Below are 27,780 nucleotides of genomic sequence, written 5' to 3' on the forward strand. Positions count from 1 at the left end.
TTAGTTAATGGAACGTTTCCCAATATGTTCAATAATAGCAGGCACTTAGAGGTAAGAAAAACTAGCCATCAACGATGTGATACTGGTTTCATAATTCCTGTAATAATAATTTAATGGAACTATAATTATGGTCGTAATAACGATGAATGTGTCCGACTTCTAAACAATGGCCATTACAGAACATTTCACCCGGTTGGTAACCAGAAAACTTAACTAATAGTTAATACCACGGGTACATTAGATCTTTCTTCGTAGTAAAGTTTTACCACTACCATTTCTTGAGAGTAATAAGCTTCCCCAGGATATGAAATCGAGACCAATTTGACAGCGCTCCAATTCCCAACACACGTAACCAGCCCGTCCCTCTGACCTAAGGAAAAGTTACTTCCTCCTATGAACTTACTCGTATAATTAGAGAGCGAAAAAATCCTTCTGAATCTTTTAAAAAAAGGGGCTTTTTTGGCGCTTAAACTGGAAATCTTCACAAATTTCGTAAAATAGATCGTATTTTAATGACTTTATTAAAAAGTTGTCGGGACTTTTTTGAGGTGCCTAAACTTTTTCTTAAACATTGAATACTGAAGTGATTTTTCCAATATCATACGACATAAGTCAACACGTCGTCGATGACATTACAAATGATCAACCGGATGTTAATTGAGTCCTTTTCAACAGGTCTCCCAAGACCAGAGGTGTTTCCGAGAAAAGTTATGCACGCATACACCAGAAGGTAGTAAACCGAAAAAATATACAGGTATTTACAGGAAAAAATATTATATGTTCCGTTAATCCACAATTCATTGATCCCATGCATTGTGATAAAAAATAAAGACTACGTTGATCGTACAACAAATGAGATAACACGAATTATCCGGACGTAATGATGACAAGCCTTCCGTTCATAAATATTAAGCCAGGCTTACAAATCGCGTTACTTGAGGAAAATGTAAAGGAATTTTACGCAACTACATCCTCAGGCTTTTCGGATTCTCGAGTACAACGCGTTCTGTTCGCATATGATTTGAACTTTTGCGAGTCATCTTTGACACTAAAAATTCCTACCACCAAACTTCAACATAATTAATACGCTAATAATGAAAAAAGCAATTAAGGTGTACTAAGTTAAAAGTCCTTACTGGTATACATATAGTTTCCACTTACGGGCTGGTCATCAATAGGAAAACTTTTCAATCTATAAATAAAACATTTTTGTGACATTAATGGATTCTTCCTTCCATTAGCCCACACGTAAAATCGCAAAGGTGTGAACTCCATTTTCTGACGGCTTGTTCACAAGCACAGCTTGAATTATATGAACATTCAAGAAAATACCACGAAATATAAAGAGACTAGTTCTAAAATATTTACGACCTTTTCCTCGAAATTGAGGACTGTTTTCCCGCGCTCTATTTGTAATAATTTCCAAGGGTCAGGAGCGGTGAATTTAGTGGATAAACTCACGACGGGGAGGCGATTAAACCATTTAAACCCTTCAGTGCAGGCGACTACATCCCGTAGCCACGAAGCGGGTTCAGAGGGCACGTACAAAGGGTTGAGCGTCTCGCCTTGATGAATGGCTTGTCACGGCGGCGGCCGGATTAGACTTGCTCCGCGGTGCTTCCCACTACTACAAGACCAACGAGGGGTTTTGGGGAAGGCAAGGCTAGTTCTCCCGCCTCTCCCTAAGGCTTCCTCCTTCCTAAGGCTTTTCGCTTTAACAAGAAAAAACAACTTCATCAACGCGATCCAACACCACGACCTCCTCACCCGAGGAAGGGGCCAACACTCAGCCAATGAATGGGAACATCCTGAAATGGGGATTATGGGACCATGGGGAAAAGGATAGAGGGTAGCGAGAAAGTTTCCTTTATCGGCGGGTCAAAATAGACAGCTGTGCTAATGGGGCGGGACACTGGAAATCTCGCAACTTTGGATCGCCACTCGGAAGCGCCCTTGGTATTAATGGAGGACGGACTCGTAAGGTCTCCCTCGCCGCCTGTTCAGTGTTCACTGGTCTCTGCATTCGTTTATGTTCTTTTTTTCTTCCTACCCAGATCATCTACGTGCCTCCCCCCACATGTTTGAGGGATCGAATTCCTTTCTTTTCCTGCCGCTATATATCGCTTTTCCTTCCGCTGCTTCCATTTAGTTTTTACCCAGCCGCAACAAGGTCGATTATCCCGAGCTCGGAGTAAATACATGAGTACAGACCGCTCATAGTGGTAGCGAGGCGGGCATTAATCTAAACCTGAAGCCATTGAAACAGCCAACTTCACGATTTCTCAATTATATCAGTTTAAACATTTTAGTATTCTCAATTAGTTAATTTTGATTGTTTCCCTGGATGAATCAGAAAAAGTGGAACATCTAAGAATTGGGATATTGTATCGCATCATATACCTATGTACTCCTAAATATAATTATAATTGAAATGGAATGAGGGCATGAGTAATTTCATAAGGCACGAAGTGACCTGAGCACAAAGAATACTTTCCCTCGTGTACTGCAATAAATAAAAATAAATTAATAGTACCGAGTCACAGGGCCATCATTTATCGTTTATTTATTACTTTTGTATAAAATCATATCACGAATAGAATTCTGATTCCTCAAGTCTTAATGAATGTTATAACAATACAAATATTTAAAATAATATTTTTTGTCTTTTTATCTCACAATGAGTTAAATTGTTTAAAAACTTTCGAATGAAAAATTAATGATTGTAATTAAATGCCCCGATGTAATCGCTCCCGAGTGTCTGTTTGTAGTAAACCGTAGGGTATTTTGGGACTAATCTGATTATATTGTGAGCACTGTTTTTCCTGGTCTCACCACATCTCTCTGAGCTGTTTTGTATTTATTCATGCTCAGAAAAAAATTTTTATAGAGCTAATAAAGCACCGTCTCATCTCCTCTAGAGGCCGTTTTACAGAGAGCACGTCACTGCGCAATCTGACGTATAAACCAAGGAGAGGTCATAATTGAGTCTTATGCAGCGGCTAATTGCTAAAATGCATGGGAACGAGATTGAAAAATAGCCCCTGCTCTAATTCCGAGCTCTCAAAATGTTTCAAGCGCATTTTCAAAAATGTTTTCAGTGCTAACTGCGCAACGACATGCCCCATACGAAACGGCCTTTAAAAGGAGGAAGTTACGTGGAGGCAGTAAGCAGCATAGGAATTACGACCATATCGAGCCATTTCTAGATTTGCAGCATCCACGCCTCCACGGAGCAGATGGCCACAACCCCTTCACCCCATCTCCCGGTCGAAGACCTTCGCCCGGTCGGAGGAGAGACCATTCACGCCCCTGACTAGCGCCCTACCGACGCATAACACTGGAGAGTGCATACACGATGCCCGATGACTTGCCCAAGGCCCTGAAAAATACCCCCCGCTTCCCAACCCTTCCGCCGCTATCACGAGAGGGCGAAAGAGTCATCCAGCTCCGCGTAAGCAAACAAGAGAGCAAAACTGCAAACACGGGAGACTTGCGGAGGGGGACAAAACGCGAAAAGGGGAAAAATTGCGAAAAATGGTTTTTTAAGGACGCAGGAGAGGGAGGACAGATCGGCGCGAAATCTGGCGGATGGAAAGTGCGACAATGGACACGCCGGGATCCGGATTTTGTACGTGTGTACCACACTCATAAAAATTTTCTCCCCTCCAAACCGGAGTCCTCGAATGAAAAGGAGCCCGCTGAGACTTCAGGTAGGAGGCTTCGTCGCTTCCATCCTTAAATGATATCGCAGCGGCATCTTTTATTTCTTTCACCGGATTCCTCACTCGCACCGGCGACTACGATTATTTATCACGCCATTCACTCGAAAGAAGTTACGTCGCTAAATGAATGATACACGGAATAAATTCGGAGAAAAGCCGCGAAATCAACTTCAGCAGAATTAAAGACAAATTCGTCCAAGGATAAAAAACGGGCTGTTAACAAATGATTTAGAAGTACCTGACTTAGTGAGACTTTAACTGTTTAGAAGAAATATCTATGAATTTCAAATCACCCGAGCAAAGAAACGCAAGAATAATAAACAATGATTTATGAATACGATGGCCAAATTACCAGGTGAAATCGCTAGTGAGATCCAAACCTCTTCCAAACAAAGAAGTTAGAAATTGATTTTTTTCGAAATCCTACTACGAGATACCTTTTACCTTCAGCCAACTCTCCAAGTATTCAACTCATGTCTCATACTAAAATCAGACATGTTCCATAGGAACTGTGCTCAGAGGTACACAGTGGACTATGGTACGTAGGGTGTTTTCACACTGAGTCAGCGCCATAGTCTACTAAGGTCTTCCAACTTGTACATGCGTCCATGAGAGAAATCCTCCCACGGTGTATCATCATCTGGGTTGAAATACACCGATTAAAACGCTCACGTCATGGGTCGAAACGTCGGCTACAAGAACAACCTGGTCCGTCGGAAGGCCCCGGTAAATTTTATACCCTTAGCAATCTACATACTACATAATTCCACGACGATCGGATATCATACTGGCAAGAAGCACTGAAATCGAAAAAAACGAAGCCACCGAACGAGAGTGACAAATTGACAATACTTTCGTCAATTTCGATACCTCCGCCGCACAAACGCACAACATTCGCCCACCGTATCAAATCCGCTCATCTAGGAGCCCAACAATACGCATGCGCTCACCTAGTAATACCGTGGTAACACCCGGAGCAAAAACGCTAACCTCCAATTCTTCTCCATGCTTCGGAGGTGAGCGTTTATGCTCCGGCTACTGCTGGCTGAGCGAATTCGTATTGTCGAGCCTCTAGATGAGCGGATTTGATTCAGTGGGCGATAGTTGAGCGTTTGTGCAATGGAGGTATCGATTTCTAGACGGCAAACCCTATGGTTATTGCACGTACCACATACATAATATAAAACGATGATCTTACTTAATGAAATTAAATAGAGACTTGAGAAAAGAAATAATAAATAAAAATGATTCGTATAAAACGACCGCAACTGACACGATGGAGACGCATGCCTCTGGAATTAGCGGTCCAACCTAAAGTAGGGAGAAAAGCTTATTTGGGGAAATTAAGGTACATAAAATTAGGCTATTAATTTACTACGATCTGTATACAAACTTAAAACCTTTGTGAGTAACTAAACCACAAATAATTTTGACACTTTTCTTTAACATAAATTAAAATTAATCACTATGGCCTCACATTCCAACAATGATCACAGCAAGGACACGTAAAAGCTAAATGCCATGGATTTCTACTCTCCATAAGCTCTCAATTAGGAATTAATTCGAAAAATGTTTGAAAATAGGAATGAAAAACTCATACTATTGCATTTCTTTAATATCGCCACAAACTCAAGTACGCATCGTTTTGAGTTAATCAAATTTTTATATACCCACAGCATTTAATTGACTGCTGGTGGAGTACAAATAGACAGTCATTGGCACATCACAAACATCACGTAAAAGGGAAGAGATTACCTTCACTTTTTAAGCTTGGATACATTTTCTTCTTTATCACTGCATGCACGCTTCTATCCTATGTAACAAAAATACTACAACACTAACATAAACCATGAGCAAAGACAAAGAGACAACCTAAGAGAAACAGGGTAGAATTATACTCCCGAAAAATACAGGCTTACAATTACATCCTAATGTACACTTATAACTAAAGAAATAGTTACGGAATTCAATACTTCCGCTAAACTTGCTTCCAATGCAGGGTGCTCAGGATAAGCATTCACTGCATGAAATTTAATCAAAACTTGAAGCATTTAATGGTGGAAGGGTTCCATATTAACAATGAAAACACTTTGTTACTTCCACAAAATACACAGTTTCTATTTATTACAGGTTTCGGCTATTACACCATTTTCAAATACCTTTCACCATATTTGAAAATGGTGTAATAGCCGAAACCGGTAATAAATAGAAACTGTGTATTTTGTGGAAGTAACAAAGTGTTTTCATTGTTAATTCACTGCATGAGTAGATATGACTTCAAGTGTAAAAAACTAATAGGTAGATATCATACATCATATTTTCCATGTAAAAAATAACGGATAGTTAAATAAATAGGAATAACATGGTATTTTCATCAACGTTTTGCCGTGCCATTTTGTTATAAATAATGGGTATTTACTTCCCAAATCAGATATTTTGTAGGATAAAAACAGAAGAAAGGAGAAACTCTTTCCCAGCGATGAAAATCTAGAGGAATAGTACACAGTAGTTAGCGATGGCACGATGAAAGCTTAGCCCCGGCGTACAGCTTAAACAAACACATGTTTATTTAAAAAGCTTAATATTCAACACGAAAGATTTAACCTTTTTAAATAAAAATTACCGATTAAAAAAAACAAATTTAACCCATTAGCTACCATAATCAGGCGCAAAGTAGACTCTTCAAAGAAATCGGCAAACATTCAAAGGGACGCTCCCAACGTAGATATCGCAGGTCTGGAAGGAGCAAACAAACCGCACAAGCGTGAAAATCGAAGGAAAGATAATGTCGTTTCTCCAGGGCGGCGCGCCCGCACCGTCAAGCGCCCGTCATAACATGTAACCCCCAGCCGAGTGTTTATTCCGGTCACACATCCGACGGTCTTCGCCTCAGACCCCATCACATGAGATCACCTCATGAATGCTGGTATTCTGACTGAGTGCTTAGATGTTCGCCGCACAAAAAAAAACATTTAAGGACCGCTTATAAGCAAAATTCTCTACTCTCTGGGGATTGCAGGAGTCGAAAAAAATATCTCCCCACAATTTTTGGCGCTAATTCTTAATTGAGTATAAAGTCTTAGGCGATAACTTGAGCACGGAAAAAATAAGAAAGAACTATCGACTGCGTTCTTGCTGAATCTTATCGAACATGTCGACATTTTATAATTTGACCAATTGCACGAAAGAGTTCGGTAAAAATAACTGCATAAATTCGATACGCTTCTGAGTTTGGTACCTTTCATCGAAGTGACGATCAATTTTACGGAAGTGCCGGCATGTTTGGTTAAAAATATCAAACTCGTAATATTTTCTCCGCATTTTGATGAAGATATTTGGATCCTGAAAATTGACTCAAGAGCTATCGGTCTGCGTAGTGTTTTGCCGGTTTCCCTGACGTCTCAGACAAATGTCGGACCAATAGCCATTCCGGAGGAAAAGAGTGCCGGTATTTTTTTTTACTTTTACCATGTCTGATACAAGCTCGCAAACAATATATAAACAATAACAATTTGTGACATGACCGGAAGAGGAAATGTTTTCCTATAACGGGGACCTTACCGTATAATCAAGGGTCTTCAATCCCCGTTCCTTGGACCGCATACGAACCGCTGGCTAATTTCTTGCGGTCCCTAGAGGCTAAAGAAAAAAATGTATCGCGAACCAAATATCGACAAACGAGTGAAAATTTCACAATTTAAAAAAATCGCATTGATTGATTTAACTTTTTAACCAATAAAGATTATGGAATTTTGTGATTGTATGTTTTGTTAATTTTTTTGATGTGGCGGTAAAGTGACGTGGAATTTGTGGCCCCCCGGACGATGTGAAATCGATTTGCGGCCCTTGCATTAAAAAACGGTTGAAGACCCCTGCTGTAAATACCTATGATACTATCTAATTATGTAAATATGTACATGTAAACTACACCATGGAAATAAACCTTTATTGACTTGAATTGAAGCTGGCTAAATTCTTGCGGTCCCTAGAGGCTAAAGAAAAAATGTATCGCGAACCAAATATCGACATGTGATTGTATGTTTTGTTAATGTTTTTGATGTGGCGGTAAAGTGACGTGGACCATTGTGGCCCTCCGTAAGATGTGAAATCAATTTTCGGCCCTTTCATTAAAAAAAGGTTCAAGACCCCTGCTGTAAATAGCTATGATTCTATCTATGTAAATATGTACATGTAAACTTCAGTAAGGAAATAAACCTTATTGAATTGGATTTAATATCGTTAAGTAATCGTCATGCTCACGATGGCAAAGGTTTTGGAAGGCGCGAGTCGCACACCCTCAGCTAAGGAATACACTGATCTACACGGACCCACCAAACCGGCAGAGATGAGAGGATGGAGCCTATTTTTTCTCTCTCCGTTGGGTGGAGCATTGGGAGGAGGCGTGGAAGGGAGATAGGCATGCATGAGGGATCTGGCGTCCCTTTGAGCGGCGGAATCCTTCCACACGGGAGATTGTATGCATGTGCACTGTGCCTCTTCCTCTTAAAATATACAAGTCGGCACGCAGGCCAGCCTTTCCCTTTCTTCGCAGGGCCGCCGACTCCCCTTCCCCCGGCGTGAAGGCAGCCACAGAGGTGCGGGCGTTTAAGGGAAGGGGGGGGGGGGGTTGCGAGGGAACAGACGTCTCCTTGCCCCTCGGGCCGAGACCCCTGCAAGCGGCCGACGACAGGGACGTCGCCCCACCGGCAGATAGCAGGAGCGACCCACAGCGTCCCCAAATAGTCAGCAAACCGCGCCGGGTTTACGGCGACACCACGGGCACTGTGAGTGCCATTGAGGAGTGTTTGCCCAAGTGATTGGCTGGCTATTTGGGTGAGGGAGTGTCAGACAACGTGAAGCCATTAGCGGTCGATACTCCGGCACGGATAGCGTAAATCCGAATGTTTAATGAAACATGGTTTAGGTAAATCCTTATCAACAATGCAATGACACCTGCCGTAAGTAGCCACCGATCGAGTAGTTTAAACGTTGCGGCTTGCGGAAGTCATTGCCGAATAAAGGTAAAGTGTATAAGATTGTTAGGAACGATCAAAATGAACTACTGATCAATAGATGCCATTTTAGGTAAAACATGTATGATTATCAGGTAAGATTTTTAAAGTGCAATGAATAAATTCCACTTCCAAGCCAAATGGATGAAGCAATACTTAACACACGAAGTGGAGAGGCGCATGAGTTTTCTTTTTATTCGAGTCCCTAAGACGCTTTCTAGATACCCTATATAAACCGGAGTTTCAAGAATAGTATATATAGATCGACGGCCAAAACGATACTACGAAGTATTTCGAGGAAGTAGAGGAAGGAGGCTGGTCGCTTTAGGATTGGCTTATGTTTAAAAAAAATATGAAAGTTAACCTTTGAGAGAAGAGGCCGCTGAAAAGAGCTAAAGCTACTGACACAGGGTATACTTCCCGTACCAGGAATAAGTGCGCACTTATGGAGGAAACGGCTGAATGGAAGAGTCCGTTTTGGCACATGCCTACACATGGATGCGACCGGAGTCAGTGCGGATAACGTGGTTTCTGGAGTAATTTCTTACTGAAAGAAAGCCGAAAGCATCACTGTTCTCAATTCATGATGCTGACAATACCTTCAAATTTACTGAATTACGAAAATGACTGAATGCAATATACCTAAATGTTCTTATCAATTTCTACCCCACTTTATGCGTAGATAACTTTTGGATTTTTTTATTTTGGATACACTAATATATTCAATTAAATTCAGACCACTTCATTTGGGAATACAACTATTTTGTATGACAAGCAAATAATGGTTAGTTTCTAAGCGATATATATTTCTGCACACCAAGCCATTGTTGCGAGGGATGGAAACAACAAAGAAAGACATAAATTCTTCAAATGAGCTTAATTCCACTCCCATTTGTGAACTGAAGAGCGCGCGTAGTTTGAAGTAAAATTTGCCAATCAATTTAAATCCACTTCAAGAACAAGTATTCCACGCGAATCTTAAGATAACGCTAGCAAGCAAAACCTAGATCGTGCAAAAAGAGAAAATCTGATATCAGAAGAAAATTTGATTTGATTCTTGAGAATTTTATGGTTCTTGGTAGAATCAACGAAGAAATTTCCAAAATCAACCTAGAAACGACAACAGCTTAGGCGTCTTATTTCCGACAGCCAGTAAACTGCATTGGACATCATCATCACAAGATCCAACACGACTGCCGAAACACGTATAGTTCATTCAATTGAGGAGGAAATCAAAATCAAATTATATCAATAACATTTATTTAGATTCACGAATTAATCTCCCGTCTCATCAAAGCAGTGGCGGACACATATGGGGGGGCGCAAGGGGCGCGCGCCCCCCTCTTGCGGGGCCGCCAGCATTGCCTAACATTGCAGAACCACAATTGTAACTTTTTAATATCATAAGATGGCGATGTCTTGTTCATTATTACCAGTTAAAATAAAACTTTCTTAAACTTTGAATGTGACATAATTATTTGTCAACGGCAAAATTAAAGGTAGCTCAAGATATCCTTTGCGCCCCCCCCTTGAGTTTTTTTCTGTATCCGCTACTGCATCAAAGTAACACTACATTATCGATTTTTGCTTGTCATTTGGCACCAAATTTATATCGGGATGTCAACAGTCAAAATAACCACCACTTATGAGATTGGACGAAACAACATTCACATCAACCTGACCTGAGGAACCACGGCTTCCTCTTGTCCAGTAAACTTACGACATGTACCAAATTCGATTACTATTGTTAAGTACAGAGGAATTAAGGCACCCCATCATTCTCCTCACGATGGCCTTCTCTCGCTTAGGGGTAATACCGCATAAAATCGTGTAGGGGGTACACCTTCTTTGTAAACTGATATAGCTACGATTATTATACGAAAAATGATTAAGGAATGATATAGGATGTAATGAGAATTATTTCCCACCGCCGCAGATGGGTGTTATAACAGAACTTCTCTCTCCATCCCATAATCCGTCTTACGCTCTTTGTCCCATGTAAAATCCGATTATCTTTCTTCCCTATTCGGATTGCCTAATACGATTCCCTCTAGAGGGGATTACAGCATATCCCCTCGTCCACAGATTCATCCTTTAACAACTTAATCAGTTTCCTCCTCCTCGGACATAAAAACTGTTATGAGTAAACTCCGGGATTTCAAATGATCACTGACAATGGGGGAACGACAAAATCACCGCCAATTCTCACGAAAACCGTACCAGAACAATGACGCAGAGGATGCGCTCAATTTTCAGACAACAACCAACTTGTGCACGTTCAAAATTAGATCTTATTGTACGCAACCTCGCCATTAGCAGTCAGCAACCTTCACACTCATAAGGGTTATTACTGTCGGCACAGAAATCACACGACCTCGAATAGCAGAAAGTCATTTGCTTAATTAAATTTACACGCAATTGGCATAAACACATACCAGTAGGTTACTCTTTCGAAATCAAGAAAGTACCGCATTACTCACATTTTAATTTTTATCGCACCGCTTTCATCCACCCCTAGGATTGTTTAGAATGGTAAATTAGTTAAAACTCCAAACTTTGGTGGATATACGACACAAATATACAGTAAAAACTAAAGATAGATTTTTACCAAAAATAATCTATATTTCGGCCCGCAACGAGCAATGCTTAATTTCTAAGCAATGTAACGCAAATTACTAAAATTTTCAGCAGTGTACGTTAACCAGTATACCATTCCAGCTTCACTGTTTACTAATAGTTAAATAAGATATTGCTATATGTTTCCACCGAATTTATTTTAGCACGACGCACATCGCTGTTACAACAGGTAACAACTGGTTACAACAACATACAAAACAGCACTTGAGAATGTTGTGGTAACAACGAAAAGAGTCATCTTAAAATAAGTTCAGCGGAAACATTGAAATGACTTGTTTTAATAATATTCATAGCTTCCACCACATATTCTGCAAGATATTCACTGTTTACTTTAAACTTCAAGGGTGAGATACATAATATCATGTTCCTTTATTCGTTTTCACGACGCAAACTTAACTAAACCAATTTCGGCAACCTTCAATTTAAAAAAAAATACTCCGAGCCGTTCTTAATAAGACTATTTCAAATTCATAGTCGCATAACTTCATGCACCCACTGAAATTCTTATAGTACATCGCCGCAACATACACCATGCTTTCTAATGGTAGCAAGCCAGCCACATCGAAATATTATGCAAGGAAACATAATTTTTTCTCAATGAAGCTAGAAAAAACTATAAAATCGCCAATCATACACCGCCGCATTTCTGTGGAATCTCAAGAAAAAATACGAGGAAAATATTTTTATCGGAAATCAGAGTACCCATTAATAAAAAGGTTTTCGACAAAAATCTAATTATTATGTAAAGAAATAACCATGAGAAAACCCGCACTCTACCCCATATCTACTGTAATTTACGCTTAGCAAAGCACGTGTACATCATTGAATACAACATAATCAACTTCTTTTAGAAGCAGAGAGAAGGAAATAGCAAACTCTTACTTAAGTTAACGAGTACCAGCAGGCCAGGGAAGTGGTCCATCTACCGAAAGTAAGGATCGCAATGCACTCGATTTTTTAACCGAATGTTTCAAAACGGAGGACACACCTGAATCCATTCCCGACGCAGAGAACTGGCGAGCGTATCTGAAACCATTTCAATTACTTTCCGTTCATCCACGCGGAAACATTCAGGTACGTCTCCCTAACTTTTTTTAACCGCTTGCGCAGGCACTTGGAGGCCCGTCCGAGCGTTAATAAAAAAATACAACCAAGGGAATATATTCGAGGAAGCCTGAATGGTCCACGCCTGTTGCGCTTCGAACGGACTGTTCATTATCCTCGACTCGCGAAATAACTTCCAAATCGCATCCTGGGTAGAATTTCCTCGTCATGACGGCAGGGTCACCGCGGGCCGTAACTGTCAATGCTTACTGCTGGGCCTGGACAGTGGCGTAGCCAGGAATTTCGTTCGGGGAGGGTCCATTATCAGGGGGGGAAATTAAAAAAAAAACGGGGTACTAAATAATGGGTTTTAAACTTATTTTAACATTTTCCATAATCGAAAAACTTCATTTGTTAAAGAAATATTTTGTAAATTCATGATTTTTCAATATTTTGTTTTCTTTTATGAAGGAAAATAATTGTGTATTTATATTTCGGGGGAGGTCCGGACCCCCCCTGGCTACGCCACTGGGCCTGGACAATACATTATAACAACGAAAAATATAGCGATATCACCAAATATGTATTAGGAATTCAATATTGAGTTTTGACCGTTGCCAATACAAGGTTCAAAATCAATACAAGGGAAAATCGTGATGTATCGCCCGGTAGCAAATACATATCAACATATCGCATACAGAAAAACATCACGTAAGTCTATTGTGATATCCTAACGTACCAGGTGATGATAATCGCATCATTGGGCTCGAAAAGACGATAATTATTATCCGGATACGAGCAATCGTTAAGTATCAATATACCAGAATTATCGTGTTCCCATAAAATAATCGGCCTGCTCTCGGCATACCTCCGGGGTCACGGTATAAAAACCTTAAGTCCTCTACGCACATCAACACAGAAAAAAAATTTCTTTCGCGGCAGCGACCCTATCACGAAGACTCGGCCGCAGTGAATGACGGCAGCTCGCCTGGAAGTGAATTATACGGCGGACCGGCGAGCAGTCATCAAAGAAGAGGCGAAACCATCACCGCCCACTTCGGCAGTCCATTACGGCAGAGACCACACCGTGGATAGGGCAGGCGAGGTCGAAACAGATACGAACGCCCTTAACACGATCAACTTCTTTATTTTCTTCCTTCACGTTGAATTTTCGATTAATTTGGAAATATGTTTTTTTTTCAAAACCTGGCGAAAAGGTACGTTACATTTTATTGCTAAAGCATTTATATTTATAACGAAACTTAAATAATTACAGTACTGCCACAAAAATGAGCGAAATCCATGTTTTGATTTAGGTTTCTGTTATTATTTTGTGACATTGCGATTTTTATGTCTTTGCGATGGTGGGGATGAGTTTCCACACAATTACGCCAGAATTCTCTGAATATGATCGAAAAATTTATCTTAACGCAACTTCATAAGAAATGTGGATCATATTCTGACATTTACGAGTCAGAGACAAAAATCGAAGCACTGTAAGCAGAGACTAGCCCTGTAAAAAAATTTAAAAAATGGGAAAATTTATTTTCCGGAATCACTTACATTCATCGCGCCACATGGTTATTAAATCACATATTCCAATTAAGGCTGAGAAAACGAAATCGGCAGCAAATAAAAAACCAAATGAAAATTCAACCAAACGATCCTCCAGAAGAGATGGTTCGCCACCAAAATAGAAGAAGAAAAACTTTGCACCAAGGAAAATTCCTAAAATTAGGCATTGAAAATTGGGAGCACCAATTATACTAAACGTATGCTACAAATTGTGTATGCGGAAGTAGATGACTAAATGGGGAATAAAAATTGCGAACGTTGTAACACTGATGGTATTCACTTGCTCTCATAGACGATACTACAAGTATTCTATATTTACGAGGATATTGGCCGTACATTTCAAACTTGGTAGGCCCGAAGAAGTTTTTTTTATTGAAATAGGTACAATAAAAGGAAAATATTTTTATATTAAAATAGGAACAAAGAATCACAGGTACTCAGCTATACCAGCGACCGGCAAGTAAATAATGGATAAAATAAAAGATAAGTCAACCTAAACTGTTATGTCACAGAGCTCACAATGTAAATTAGTTCGAATAAAATTGTTGATAATGACAGCGGAGAAAAAAATTGTCACTCCGAAGAATAAATGAATCATTCAAAAAGGGAACGTGGTAATAAATTAAAACATACTCGTGAAAGGAGGGCACACTACGTGATACAAAATTTGATGTTAGCATCACGCTTATTGAAAATATTCGTTTCGGGAACATTTAATTTGTATTTTTAAGGCCAACCACCTTGCGCACGGGTGAATATATCGTATAAACCCACTTTAAAAAACACGATTATGGATAAAATTACCGAAATTATGGTCGACCGGCTTGTCAAAGAACGTAGGTCAAATAAATAATAATCATTTCCTACACAGGTATTACACCCACTTGTCGGCTGTTGAATTTTGTCGACGCAAAATGTAAATTCACTTTAACGACGGGGATAACAAGAGATACAATTGTGGTTTATGTCTTTTGCCACTGGCACGGAAACCCCCCCCTCCTAATGATAAATTAATTCCAGTAAGTAGGCTTATACAAGGAGAAAAAGTTAACGCATTGTTAAAGAATGCATGTATCCGCTAATATTTTCGTGGAATAACGCTCGCAATGAGATAAGGAAATATTTTCTGAATAGATTTCATAAATTTGGGCAATTTTTTCGATACAATTTTTATAATAAACGTAAAATCCCAGTGACCCATGAGGAAATTATTATCGAGTGATCAAGGGTTCAGAAAATGTTATTTTACGCCTACGCATTAGACACGCCAAAGCGATCAAAATTTGATTACATGGTCGAGCACATAACCACTTACGAGCTTAGACGGGTTTGCGCATCACGTAACTTTAATAACACGCATAGAGCATTATCTAATAATGACCGAATGGAAGTGCGCTCCAACGCAAAAAAATGAGAATCTCATCACTGAAATCGCGGGCAAGACAAGTCAGCGACTACGCATTTATCTCCTTTGATGTATCAATAACCCATAAACGCATTTCCTAGCTCTTCCATACCATTCTGGATACTCGGGAATCGAGAAGTTTATACTTATTTGCAGGAAACGTCTTCAGTAAAAAGGGCGAATGTATTATACTCCGTAAATAGTTACAATGGGTCAACCGCTGCCATAACTCTGATCCTCAAGGGTAAAGATGCTCCCTAATACCGGAAAACAGATGGATTTAGCACAAATTAAAAGATTTTTAGTTAACGCGGGAGTAGTCATAACCGGTGAAAATGTATTAGTGGGAGAGCCTTGAAATACAGTATTTCCGTACTCTGACAGTAAGATTCGTGGGGATAAGAAAAACATTTATGCGTTGGTGTCTCCAAGAGCTTAGTTCGTGTTTCCCTTCCGAGTTCAACCACAGAAAACGAAATATTATTTTAAGAGAATGCTTAGTAATAAAAAAAGTGAAATATGAGGACCAGGACCTATTAAAAATCCCAAGATGAGAAACCCTGGTAGGTTCCTCACTGAAACGATGATGAATAGGGAAATAACATTCGAAGGATAAAAACTAGGATTACAAAAAGAAAAATTATTTCACTTACATAGTATGCGTAGAGAAGCTGGTTCACTAACTGATGAGTACCCCGAGCTGGTATTGGTTGCGATGCATTTGAATTCCCCAGCATCCCGAACCGGATCAACCCTTCGAATGATGAGATGAGATCCACGTTGAAAACGACGAGTAGTGTTGGGTACAAGTTCGCCATCCAACTCCCATGTGTAAGCGATTCCATCGTTTTGGGAAGCCCGGCATCTCAATTCAGTGGACTCCCCGGCTCGCACAGGACCCTTCGCCTCTGGCCGTTCGGCGAAGTAAAATGCATCGCCTGTTTCCTCTGATTTGCCTTTAGTTACACTTATGCTGATTAAACAAAACACCACTGAAAAAAGAAGAGTGGAAAAAGGAATCAATCACACTAAAGGTCGAATGAGTAATCCACTTTTCGTAATTGGTATTAATGGAGACCAATTAATGCATATATTTCACATCCAGGCCGACGATTACTTTCTGAGGGACAATCATCAAGACTGAAATTGAAATCAGAAATTTACTCACGTCAAGGCTACATTCTGAGGTTTGTTGGGAATACTAGAGCCAGGCCAAAAAAAAAGTCGATAATTAATTGGGAATCGAACTAATCGTAGTCCTCTGTCTCGTGATGTTTAAGGACTGGATTAAATAAATAAATAGTAAATCTAACCAGCATCGAGCAAACATACGAATCAATAAAATTTAATGCGACCATAGCATACACACATGTAAATTCGGCTAAACGGTTCACGAATGCAAGACAAAAAATACGTGGAAAAAATGAATGCTAAATGTCGAATCGCTCAAATATTGAAGCTATCAAGATACTAAAAATACGATAGGGAAAACATGACACCCGATTAGATAAAAGAATAAGACACAATATACTAGATTCAGGTCGCCCGGCATCATCACCAAGATTCGACACCCTTCTCTCACCCTACCCTAGCGCCTGAACGTAAACACATTGACAACGTCTGACTCAGGTGATAGAAACAACTTCAAGTGTAAACAAAATGAGAAATACATCCTATAGTTATATAATTGGAATAAAATTTTGATTAATGGCAGCAAAGCATAATTTACACGAAATATAACAATACCGTAAGGCAATCTCAACGCCTGAGTCACACAAATCTACCATTAACACATGCCCGCTTTACTGCAGCCCACGTACAGAGAATCGATAAAAGCTGAAGATGCCTTGATATTTCACTTTCCGAACAGTTATTTCACATTATAATGCACCATAGATACGCTAAAAATTCATTAGAAATACCAGTGGCAAGAATTGATGAAAAATGAAACGATCTCCATTGTAAACACAATTGAGCCGAAATGGCAAGACCGCTGCAGCTGGTCATAAAGCAAAATACACAGAAGATGAATGAAAAGTGAAGTCAAAAATACTGAAAATAGGCGAATAATATCTTTTCTTACCAATGACGACCGGGATGAAATAGTCGGTGGTCCTAATACGAGCCATCACCGTAGGAAAACCGATTTACCTAAGAACTTGACATCTCACAGACAACCTGCTGAGATGAATTCGGACAACTGAACTGGATCTCAAACTCTGCGTCGATTAGTTCTGTCGGTTCACTCTGATGGCAGCACCAGCAAAGCCCGCCTCCAGCCAATGCTGCCAAGTTTTGGGACAATGAACTTAGGAGCCCGGTCAGTTCGAAAAATGAAAAAGAAAGCATGAAGGCATTGAAATGCGGAAACAACAGCGCAATGCATTTATGAGTTTCCAAATTATGAAACCATATTCACTCTTAACCTCCGGTATCCTATATACTCCTCAGGATTAGGTTAATAGACGACGAAATAAAATGCATTTTACTGTTTCGATGCGATGTGTTATTCAGCGATGAAAATCTATAAAATGCTTGAAAGTGTGCACAATAAAACAAAGAGTGCTTAATAAATGATTATTTTTCTATTAACAGAATTTTTATTTTGCATGTTTTCGCAAAAAAAGAAAACTATTTTCGATATGGGCGCCCATACAACTGATACAACGGTACTAAAATTTAGTCACTCAACTGTTTTTCCCGCGTCAAGCGTAATTTGTAAACAGAGACAGAAACCAGAAATCAACATAGAGATGAGGTCGCGGGTGGTTGCTTTGGTGGATATGGACTGCTTTTATGTCCAGGTTGAAGAAAGGTTAAACCCAGAATATAAAGGGAAGCCTGCGGCTGTGGTACAATACAATACATGGAAAGGAGGAGGGTAACTTAAGACTGCATGATTCAACTTGTTTGTGTTTGATTCTATGCCTCACCTTACGTTTTATCAATTTTCCCCATGCTTTAAGTATAATTGCAGTTAATTATGAAGCTCGCGACAGGGGTGTTACGAGATTTATGAGGGGAGATGAAGCGAAAGAGAAATGCCCTGACATCATCCTAGTTCGTGTCAACGAAGTTCGGGGAAAGGCAGAATTGACGAAGTAAGTTGCAGTTTGGCGTTTAAATTTCGAAAATTGACTTGTTATTTTTAGCTGTATGTTTATATTTCAGATATAGGGATGCTGGTAACGAAGTGTTAGAGGTTATGTGCAAATTCAGCAACTGCGTTCAACGTGCAAGTGTCGACGAAGCTTACCTAGATCTTTCTGAAGAAGTCGACAAAAGACTGGCTGAAGAGAAATATCCTGGGGAATTATTGACCTCAATATCATTGCCTAATACTTACGTTGTAGGATATTCTGTGGATGGTCGCAATGACGAAGGTGGGTCAATTTTTAACTACCTTCTTATGGAATATCTATTAGGCAAAATTATATGCTCTGCATTGAAAAAAATGAATAATTATAAAAGACTTTCACGTCCTCACTTCAATACTGTTGTACAGTTCAATCATTTACTCAAGGTTAAATTACATCTTCGAGAACGATAGGTATACTTACCTCCACATGCCCATATTCTGCTCTGCGCCTTTGTGTCTTGTCCGGATATTGTTAATGAGTATTGTACGCTCAGCATTAACTTCGATATTGTTAGCGGAAAGCAGATATAATGTATGTTTTAAATCTCCGAATCGCTTCTTCGCTGATGAATTTTCATTCTGCCGAGAATTTCCCTCTTTGTCCTAGTCATCAATTCATATGTGTTCGGGAGTGTATTCGGTTTTCTCCGCTGTGGTGGAAGTTAGGCATTGCCATAGGTTATATCTATTAAATTCCCGTAATTATTATCTCGTATGTATTATTTTCTGTGATTGATCTTTCAGAAGCCCGTGCTGAAGGAACAAAGAAGTGGTTGAAAAGTTTGTGGGACCCTGAATCAGACTCATTGAGCGTGAGATTAGCGGTTGGAGCAAAAATTGTTGAAGAAATGCGAGCTGCTATCTTTGAAACCACCGGGTTTAAGTGCTCAGCTGGAATATCAGCTAATAAGGTGATTTTGAAATATGACCAATGATTATAATGCACATTTGCTTAGCAATATTCAATTCCCTTGGGTGGAGATAAGGTGTGGTAGCTGTCTTTACTGTAGTGCATTTTTTAAATATGGAGATCCTTGATTTAGCTGATATGTCTTCTTATAAAGATTAAAGAAATGTGTGCTTTCAATTCACTTCTTTTGCATGATTATTTACAGGTCTTGAGTAAATTATCATGTGGACTTCATAAGCCGAATCGGCAAACAGTTCTCCCTCATTCATCTGTTCCTGAGTTGTTTAGCCGATTACCTGTTCACAAAGTCAGAAGCCTTGGGGGCAAATTTGGAACTTCATTGGTGGAAGAACTGGGCTGCAAATTCATGGGAGATCTCACTCGCTTCACAGAAAGTGAACTTAAGCTTCGATTTGATGAAAAAACTGGGTAATGGTCCATAATCTGTCCCAAGCATGTTGGTCATTTTCTATTGTCCATTCCATAGGAGTTGACATATGATAAGGTTGGAGTAGTGAGAAGTGGACTCTTCTGGAGGTGATCATGGCACTCCCCCCTCCTAGCAATGAGGGAAATAAAAGAAACATTAGGTACCATAGTCTGGATTAGTTTCATAAATAATAATAATAATAATTTATTTTCCCTGGTAGACAATATACAAAGTAAGTTATACAATAGCTCACAATTAGTAATTGTATAGGGTACGTCAAGATACAGTAAAATAAAATTCTCTTAGGCAACTTTGTCTGTCAGAAATTCTCTCAGTGAATAAAAAGATTTCATTAATAAATATTTTTTCACCTTATTTTTAAAGCTATTGCTACATTTGATAGATTTGATGCTCTCAGGGAGCGAGTTATACATTTTTGTCCCCATTGCAAATACACTATTGCTGGATATCCTTGAGTTGTGGTGTTTTACATGGATAGCGTTTTTATTTCTAGTACCATATGAATGGATGCTATTATTGAACATGAGGAGATGAAGGTTATTATTTACAACTACAACTGTGCTGAAAATATACAAACATGGTACAGTTAAGATGTTTAATTTTAGAAATAGAGGTCTGCAAGGAGCAGTGAAGTGGACTCCCATCATGCTTCTTATCATCTTTTTCTGTACTAAAAAAACTTTATTTAGTAGGCTCACAGATGATCCCCAAAATATTATACCATATGACACTTTGGAGTGAAAATTGGAGTAATAAATGGATTTTAGAACTCCTATGGAGACAGAATCTTGGAGAAATTTTGCTTGGTAAATGGCAGAATTCAGTTTGGTAATTAAGTTGCTGACATGGAGGGACCAGCTGCCTGAATGCTGAATGTGTAGTCCTAAAAATTTAGTATGTGAGGTGTAGGATATATCAGAGGAATTTAGAGACAAATTTTGTAAGTTGTGAGTGTTTAGTTGGTTGAAGAAGAGAGCCTGTGTTTTGCTGCAATTTAGATTCAGTTTGTTTTCATTACACCATTTCCATATATTATCAATTAAATGCTGTGAATCATTCAAGAGGGAGTCCGAATTCTTGTTAGAGAGAATGAAATTAGTGTCGTCAGCATATAAAATACATTTCACATTGGCATTTTCACTGATGGATGGTAAATCGTTGACAAATAACAGGAATAGGATAGGACCTAAAATTGACCCTTGAGGTACTCCTGTTGTGATTTTACAGGGGTCAGATATATAATTGTTGTTCCTCAGGGTGATTTCCTCTCTCTGTGTCCTCCCTGTTAAATAGGATGTCAACCAGTGTAATGCAATTCCTCTGATTCCAACCTTATAACATTTTTGAAAAAGGATAGAATGATCAACCATTTCAAAAGCTTTAGAAAAATCTAAAAATAGTGCAAGAACTTTGTGGTTCGTGTCCAATGCATTTGATATGAAATGGAAGCTATCAAGGAGTGCAGCTTCGGTGGATCTACCTTTCCTGTATCCCCATTGAGAGTTAGTCAAAATTTTGTGCTTCTCTAGATAAGTGATTAACCTATGTGAATAAACCAATTCAAACAGTTTAGAAAATTGAGGTAAGAGTGAGATTGGTCTATAATTGTCCAAGTCATTGATATCACCTTTTTTCTTGTAAATAGGGACAACTTTACATATTTTTAATGCCCGAGGAAATATCCCACTACTAAGGGATTTATTAATCCCTTTAATTAAATGATGCATGAAGGCTGTAGCATGCAGTGATATTCCATTCTACATATTATTTTTTTGTACATCGTAATTAATATTTATGACAGTTTAAATATAAAATATCATGGGTTCTTCATTTTAAATGAATTAACCTGTCCTTACAATAATCTTAGCCTTTACTGTTGTCGATTCATCATCATAAGTTTGTAACATTCTCTTAGCGTTACACTTTTAAATGCTTCCACGGCAAAACTCTCGGCAGCGAAGACACAGTCGTACCAGCCGTACTCTACAACTTTTACAACCATCCTCCCCTTCGCCATCCACAAAAATCTCCGTCCACTATCACTTGCCTCATTGTTCCTTTCCCACCAATTGTCACATCAACACTCAACTCACATTAACTCAAAATTAATTGTTACAAGTAATTGCTTAGCAAAGTATGTGCGAGAGAGGCAAACTGATTTTCACTTATAATCCTGAAGTGCCGTGATTTGGGCAATTACCTTTCTGAGATGATGCTCTGATTTTTGACAAATCAATTGTGTATATTTGGCAATGGTAGTCCACTTAGGAGCAAATGTAAGAGAGCCCTTCCTACATTACTAGAAGTGAAAATCTACGTATGCCACTGGTCTTAGGGTCACCAATATGAATTTGGCAGGGTAATTTCTTCTACTCCAGTCTCAGAGGAAAGGATTGTGGCTCTGTGGTTGGTGCATTTGGCTGCTGTTTCAAAGGTCCCAGGTTCAAATCCTGGCTGAAGTCCATGGATACCTTAAAACAAAATCCCAATGATAGGGAGTGACCTAGAAAACAGGTTACAAGACCCTGAATATTTGGATTTCACGCACCAAATGCCTAGTCTTGGGTGAGCTCCACCCTCAATCATCCTAATCAACCTTAGGATTAAATCACTGAGTGACTGTGAGCTAAGTGTTAATATTTCTGAGCTCTTATCCTGTACCAGATCTGCTTCCTTATTTTCTATGTTGGCATGTAAAAATTTAAGTCATTTTGCTTTGAAACATAATGAATTGATTTCTTTCCTTTTTTCTTCTTCTACCTCATTATTTTTCAGAAAATTCACCTTACTCGGTGTAGTATGCCTTGGCTGATGATGCTAGCCAAATTGTGAGACATTAAGCATTAACTTTGAAATGTGATTAATTTTAAGATTAAAAAAAATGTAAGAATGCAGTACAAAGTATATGCTAAGATTTACTTTGACTTAGTGCTTGAATCTATGTCCATATAAAAAAAATGCATTAAGTGATTTTTTAACCTTTCTTTACCTGCAGTTAAGTGAAACTCGCATGAATCATGGAAGGTTAATTTTTTTTTATTCATTCAATAACTCTGTTTACCCTGAATTGGTTGTTTCAAAGAAAATGAGACATTTCCCTTAATATTTTTAAACCCTGTTCAATGGCTACTGTTACATTTACTTTTTCATCATTTAACACTTGCCCTAATTTTTTTAATTTCAGATCATGGTTGTACAACCTTGCTAGGGGAATTGATAATGATCCTGTTGTCCCTCGGTTAATTAGCAAATCTATAGGATGCTGCAAGAAGTTCCCGGGTCCTAAGGCTTTAGCAAAGAAAGAAGATGTAAGTATCTTATAGTATCATTTCAAATTTATATTTTTGAATGTATTCTTTGTATTGAATACCACCACCTCATATAACAGTGGATTTAATGAGCGAAAGTCTGCTTGTGCTAATGAATACCAAAATCATACTAATTGTTTATTGCTCACGCTTTGTAAAGGATATTTCATCCTTATAAAGTTCACTTTCATTTCAAGGGTGAAAATAAAAATTTCATAAAATCTCTTTGCATGCAATCTAAATTTCATGTATTCAAGCCTTGGGTTGTGGAACAATATTTATGTCTGTAAGGGTGTCAAACCTGTCCTCACCTCCTGTTTCCTATTTAGGTTTCTAATAGGTAAGCTTATGTACTATAGTAGTCATAATAGTAATAAAATTATATCAAAATTAACCTTTTCGAGACGGCGGAGTTTTCGTCTTAGCATGACTGCTGTACTGAGCCCCAAAAGACTCTTCTTTCTCGTGCTACATGTACATTGACAGCAACTACATATTTGGTATTATTTAATATCATTAGGCTACATAGCATATTGCCTCATACTACTGATTTTCTAGCAGATGAATGGTATGAACATTTAAAGGCATGGTGTTTGTTTGTAATCATTGGAAAGAGCTGTTTTTGAATATTTTCATTGATTTTTTGTTGCCTTTCAGGTAGAACGTTGGATGCTGGAGCTTGCTTCAGAGATGGGAGAAAGACTAAGTAGAGATATGGCAGAGGTGATTGAAAAATTTACTACGGTCTCCTAACTCAATCTTTCATTGTGTTACTGATTAGGCTGTATTTACATTCTCAATGTCTCCCTTTAGTGCATGTATGATCTTGCTGTAATTGATCATCGGTTTTATAAAGTAATTCATTTGATTTTAAAATGCTGAATTCAACTTTACAAGGTGATTAAAAGTACGAGTTGATTCAGTGGATGTAAGTTTGTGTTGCGAAGATTTTTAAAACAAAAAAAATTATATTGTAAAATGAAAATAATATTTGGTATTTTAATCAACTCAGCTAAAAAATGTACTAAGTTTATGGATCAACATGAAATAATCATTTGTTTAGTTTTTTGTTGATTCAGAATTTTTTAAATGTCCTTTCCCAATTATTTTCTTTCAGAATAAGAGGAGGGCACGCCTTCTAACTGTCCATGTGCAACTGGATACTCCTAGTGACAGCTCTTCTGTTTCGTCATCATTGTCACGCTCAGGCCCGCTGTCATCCTATGAGCCAGCAAAGATATCAGCAGATGCCATTAGGCTCATCATCAAAACCAATACTTCCTCACCATCTAGTGATTTGTGGTATGTCCTACATTTTCCCCCTCATCAATTAATCTTGAACCTTGTTTTTTCTCCTTTACATATTGTGATATGTGACTATGGGTTTACTAAGACAAACATGCTGACAGTAAAATGTCGTTTTGTATTACCTAAGTATTTTCATCTATACTTCCTGTAGTTCCATTGACTTTACATTACTAATGATATTAAAACTTATTCATTCCCTATGCTGCAAGTTTCCTGCGCATTGTAATTTTCAGTCATACCTAACCACAGCCTATGCAATTGCGGCAAGTGGGAGACATTTTTTTGCTGTACATAGATAGTGGCACTCCTTACGTTTTCACATTACTGTGGTTATACTTGCTCGCAGTCAGTATAACTACAGTAATGTGAAAACATAAGGAGTGCCACTATCTATGTACTGCAAAAAAATGTCTCCCACTTGCCGCAATTGCACTCTAGTTATACTTGCGGTGAGCAAGTATAACTACAGTAATGTGAATTTGGAATTCTGAGGCTATTAGCAATATACTTTACTCTTTCATTACTTGGCCATGAAGTTATTCCGGTTGTAGGTATGGATGATTTTGTCTTGACTTGAAATTGATGCCCTATGAAATGCATAGAAAGGAAAATCGGATGTAAGAGAAAAGACCACAAAAGCTTAATATATTTGGGTTTGAACACTTTTCCCTAACCTACATGGCTACTATGGCTACTCTACACTCTGGGGATATTTTACAAGGTGTGTACTGTAAAGGGATATATTAAACTGTGTTAAACAACTCTAAATAAAATATAATTGTATTTATATGTATGATCTTCCTGCAATTGATCATTGGTTTGATAAAGTAATGTACATGCATCTTATATGCAACCAGTTACTCGCTCATTTATTTTTTTATCCGTATTATCTGATCTCTGGCTGGAATAGTTTTATGGTGGTCTGATCATTACAGAATTTGAATTTTCAGGCCTCTCCGTATGCTTTATTATTATAAATAATCCCTCTGACATTATATGCTTTTACTGTGAATGTGCTTTACCGTCAGTCCCTCTGGCTTGCCTTTGTTAATGTTTTGTGCTTTTTTCCTGTTGATGGTCTGAGATGCATCTGCAAACTCCTCAAGGTGAAAAGTGTTTTTCGTGAGTTCTTTGGCGGATTCACTTTGCCATTGATTTTGCCTTTTGCTATCAATCATGTAATGGAGAATTTTGGGAATGAAAATATATTCTTGCTGTTATTTCAAGTTATTACTCTTGCTAAAATCAAGTATTTTATGCTCATTTTGAATATTCTAAACAAGTTCAACAGATTCAGACTTCAATCGGTGGAAGTTAGACATATTTAAATAAATAAAAGTGCTACGATCTTTTATTTATTTGAATAGTCTTAATAGTTCTTTGTGGTACCATATTTTATATTTCATTTAAATCGACAATCAAGTGAGATATAATTAATGTATTATCTTAACTTTTCTCCCTCCCTCTATGAATAACGTAACTACATAATACTTAGGCATGTATAGTACTTCATCTCATTAGGTTCTGTGTTTTCAGGACCCCTCCTCTAAAGTTTCTTGGACTCTCTGCTGGAAAATTTGTGGATGAAGACTTAGGGCAAACATCCAGTATCCAGAAATTTTTTTCCGATGCCAAAGCCAATGGTGAGGGCACCTCGAAGTTCAATTCTGTCTCACGCCAAACTGAGAAGAATGGCACAGTGGATGAAAATGTTTCAGTGGCCCCATCTACTTCTTCCAAAGCAATCGAAGGTACCTCAAAAGGAAGTGGCATCAACACCATCGACAGTTACATCAATGGAAAACTTAACTCGTCAAAAAATAGCGAGAGCAATGATGATGATGATAGCCTGCTTCTTGGTTCGCCTCAGGAATGTCCCCGTTGTTCTTCCTTCGTCCCAGTGGCACTGTTACCTGAGCATCTAGATCATCATCTAGCCATGGACTTGCATGCAGAGTTAAATTCGAATCGCAGTGAACCAGGTCCTCCCCGAGAGAGTGCCCCACCGGCTGAGGAAAGTCGTTCCACTGAAGTGCAAGCCCAAGTGAAAATAAGGAACAAAAGGGGAAGAGGCAGGGGTGCAAGCAACAAAGTTGAGAGGACTGCCAAAGTGAGGAAGATAGTGGATTTTTTTGCTCCAAAATGAACTGCCAAATAAGTCTGTGCTTGTGATATTATTTATTTGGGCCCAGTGATGATTTATTTTGTCTTTCATCTACTGCAATTAACTCTGCCAAAGTCAGTGATTAATTATTTTTTGCAGAAAATATTGAGAGGTAATGGGTGGTTTGCTTTATTAATATATTGGGGGTTTTTTATAGAACAATTTTACTCAATTAACTATTTAAAATAAATTATACATACATGAAATTGATTATTTTTTATTACTTGTTGATAAGGATAATTAGTTACCCTTTTGATACATATACACTTACATTTATTCTAGATATAGGTGTAAAGCTAGATATATGTATGCAAATTTTTTTTTCTGCTAGCAACCAATTAAAGCAATCCAAGTAAATTATTAGGATTTTCTTGATCACTATTGCCATAAAACCATATTTACAAGCCTTACCACTGAGGGGTTTAAGAAAGAGGAGAAGCTTTCATGTTGAAGATAATGATCCATCAAATTTATCAAGAGGAGCAGTGGATGTGAACAATATCCTGAGTGACATTTTCATGCTATTTTTGAAGGCTGAGAGGAGATAATTTTTTAAATCTTACGTAGGATTTATGTGCACAAGTCTTAGCCAGAGGATTTCGTGAAGACAGTTCAAATGTCACTATTCTGAAAGGGATTTAGATTATGGAGATCGAAGTACTTTCAGCCTGTTAATGCATGCAGTGAAAGTTGTACTACAGATTACAAATAAACAAATCGATACCTCCACTGCACAAACGCTCCACAGTCGCCCACCGAATCAAATCCGCTCATCTAGTACTACTGGGGCTACTAGATGAGTGGATTCGATTGGGAGGGCTATTGTTGAGCATTTGTGCAGCGGAGGTGTCAAAATGGAGGGGGGCAAGCAATCACTTTTGATAAATTCATTTAGGTTTCAGAAAAATCAACCTTTGATGCAATATCAGTCATGAGCACCCAAGTAGGGAGGAAACTAGAATTTAACCAGGATATTTATGCTAGTTTTGTGGATCTCGAAAGTGTATTTGATAGTGACACTCTAGCCCCCTCTATCTCCTCTCTGGATTTGCCACTGGATTGTAACATTCTCAAAGCATCTAAAATAGGCCCAAAAGGGGATTGG

The 27,780-nt window shown here is 38.5% G+C and overlaps 2 protein-coding genes across 2 annotated transcripts in view; one reads left to right on the forward strand and one right to left on the reverse strand.

Moving 5' to 3' along the window:
* The window catches only part of LOC124166792 (inactive tyrosine-protein kinase 7-like), a 204,806-nt gene extending 187,190 nt beyond the window's left edge, over window positions 1–17,616 (reverse strand). The window contains exons 1-2 of the mRNA XM_046544471.1: window positions 17,479–17,616; window positions 16,049–16,387 (exon numbers count right to left, since the gene is read on the reverse strand). Of these exons, the coding sequence (XP_046400427.1) occupies window positions 16,049–16,387; window positions 17,479–17,524 (385 nt within the window). The 5' untranslated portion in view covers window positions 17,525–17,616. The remainder of the gene's footprint in view (window positions 1–16,048; window positions 16,388–17,478) is intronic.
* Window positions 17,617–18,086: 470 nt separating this feature from the next.
* LOC124166953 (DNA polymerase eta-like) lies at window positions 18,087–26,881 on the forward strand. The gene is made up of 9 exons (XM_046544675.1): window positions 18,087–18,276; window positions 18,362–18,496; window positions 18,567–18,778; window positions 19,279–19,445; window positions 19,650–19,873; window positions 23,080–23,203; window positions 23,861–23,926; window positions 24,321–24,505; window positions 26,048–26,881. Exons 1-9 carry the CDS (start codon window positions 18,149–18,151, stop codon window positions 26,655–26,657), a joined length of 1,851 nt encoding a protein of 616 aa, XP_046400631.1. The 5' UTR covers window positions 18,087–18,148; the 3' UTR covers window positions 26,658–26,881.
* The last annotated feature ends 899 nt before the right edge of the window (window positions 26,882–27,780 follow it).

The sequence above is a fragment of the Ischnura elegans genome, chromosome 10 (assembly GCF_921293095.1).
Source record: "Ischnura elegans chromosome 10, ioIscEleg1.1, whole genome shotgun sequence".
In the NCBI taxonomy this organism is placed as follows: Eukaryota; Metazoa; Arthropoda; class Insecta; order Odonata; family Coenagrionidae; genus Ischnura; species Ischnura elegans.

Coding starts and splice junctions, on each gene's coding strand:
- LOC124166953 (XM_046544675.1), top strand. CDS start 18,149: ATGAGGTCGCGGGTGGTTGCTTTGGTGGATATGGACTGCTTTTATGTC. Junction 19,446..19,649: donor CTGGAATATCAGCTAATAAG/GTGATTTTGAAA, acceptor GATTATTTACAG/GTCTTGAGTAAATTATCATG. Junction 24,506..26,047: donor TCACCATCTAGTGATTTGTG/GTATGTCCTACA, acceptor CTGTGTTTTCAG/GACCCCTCCTCTAAAGTTTC.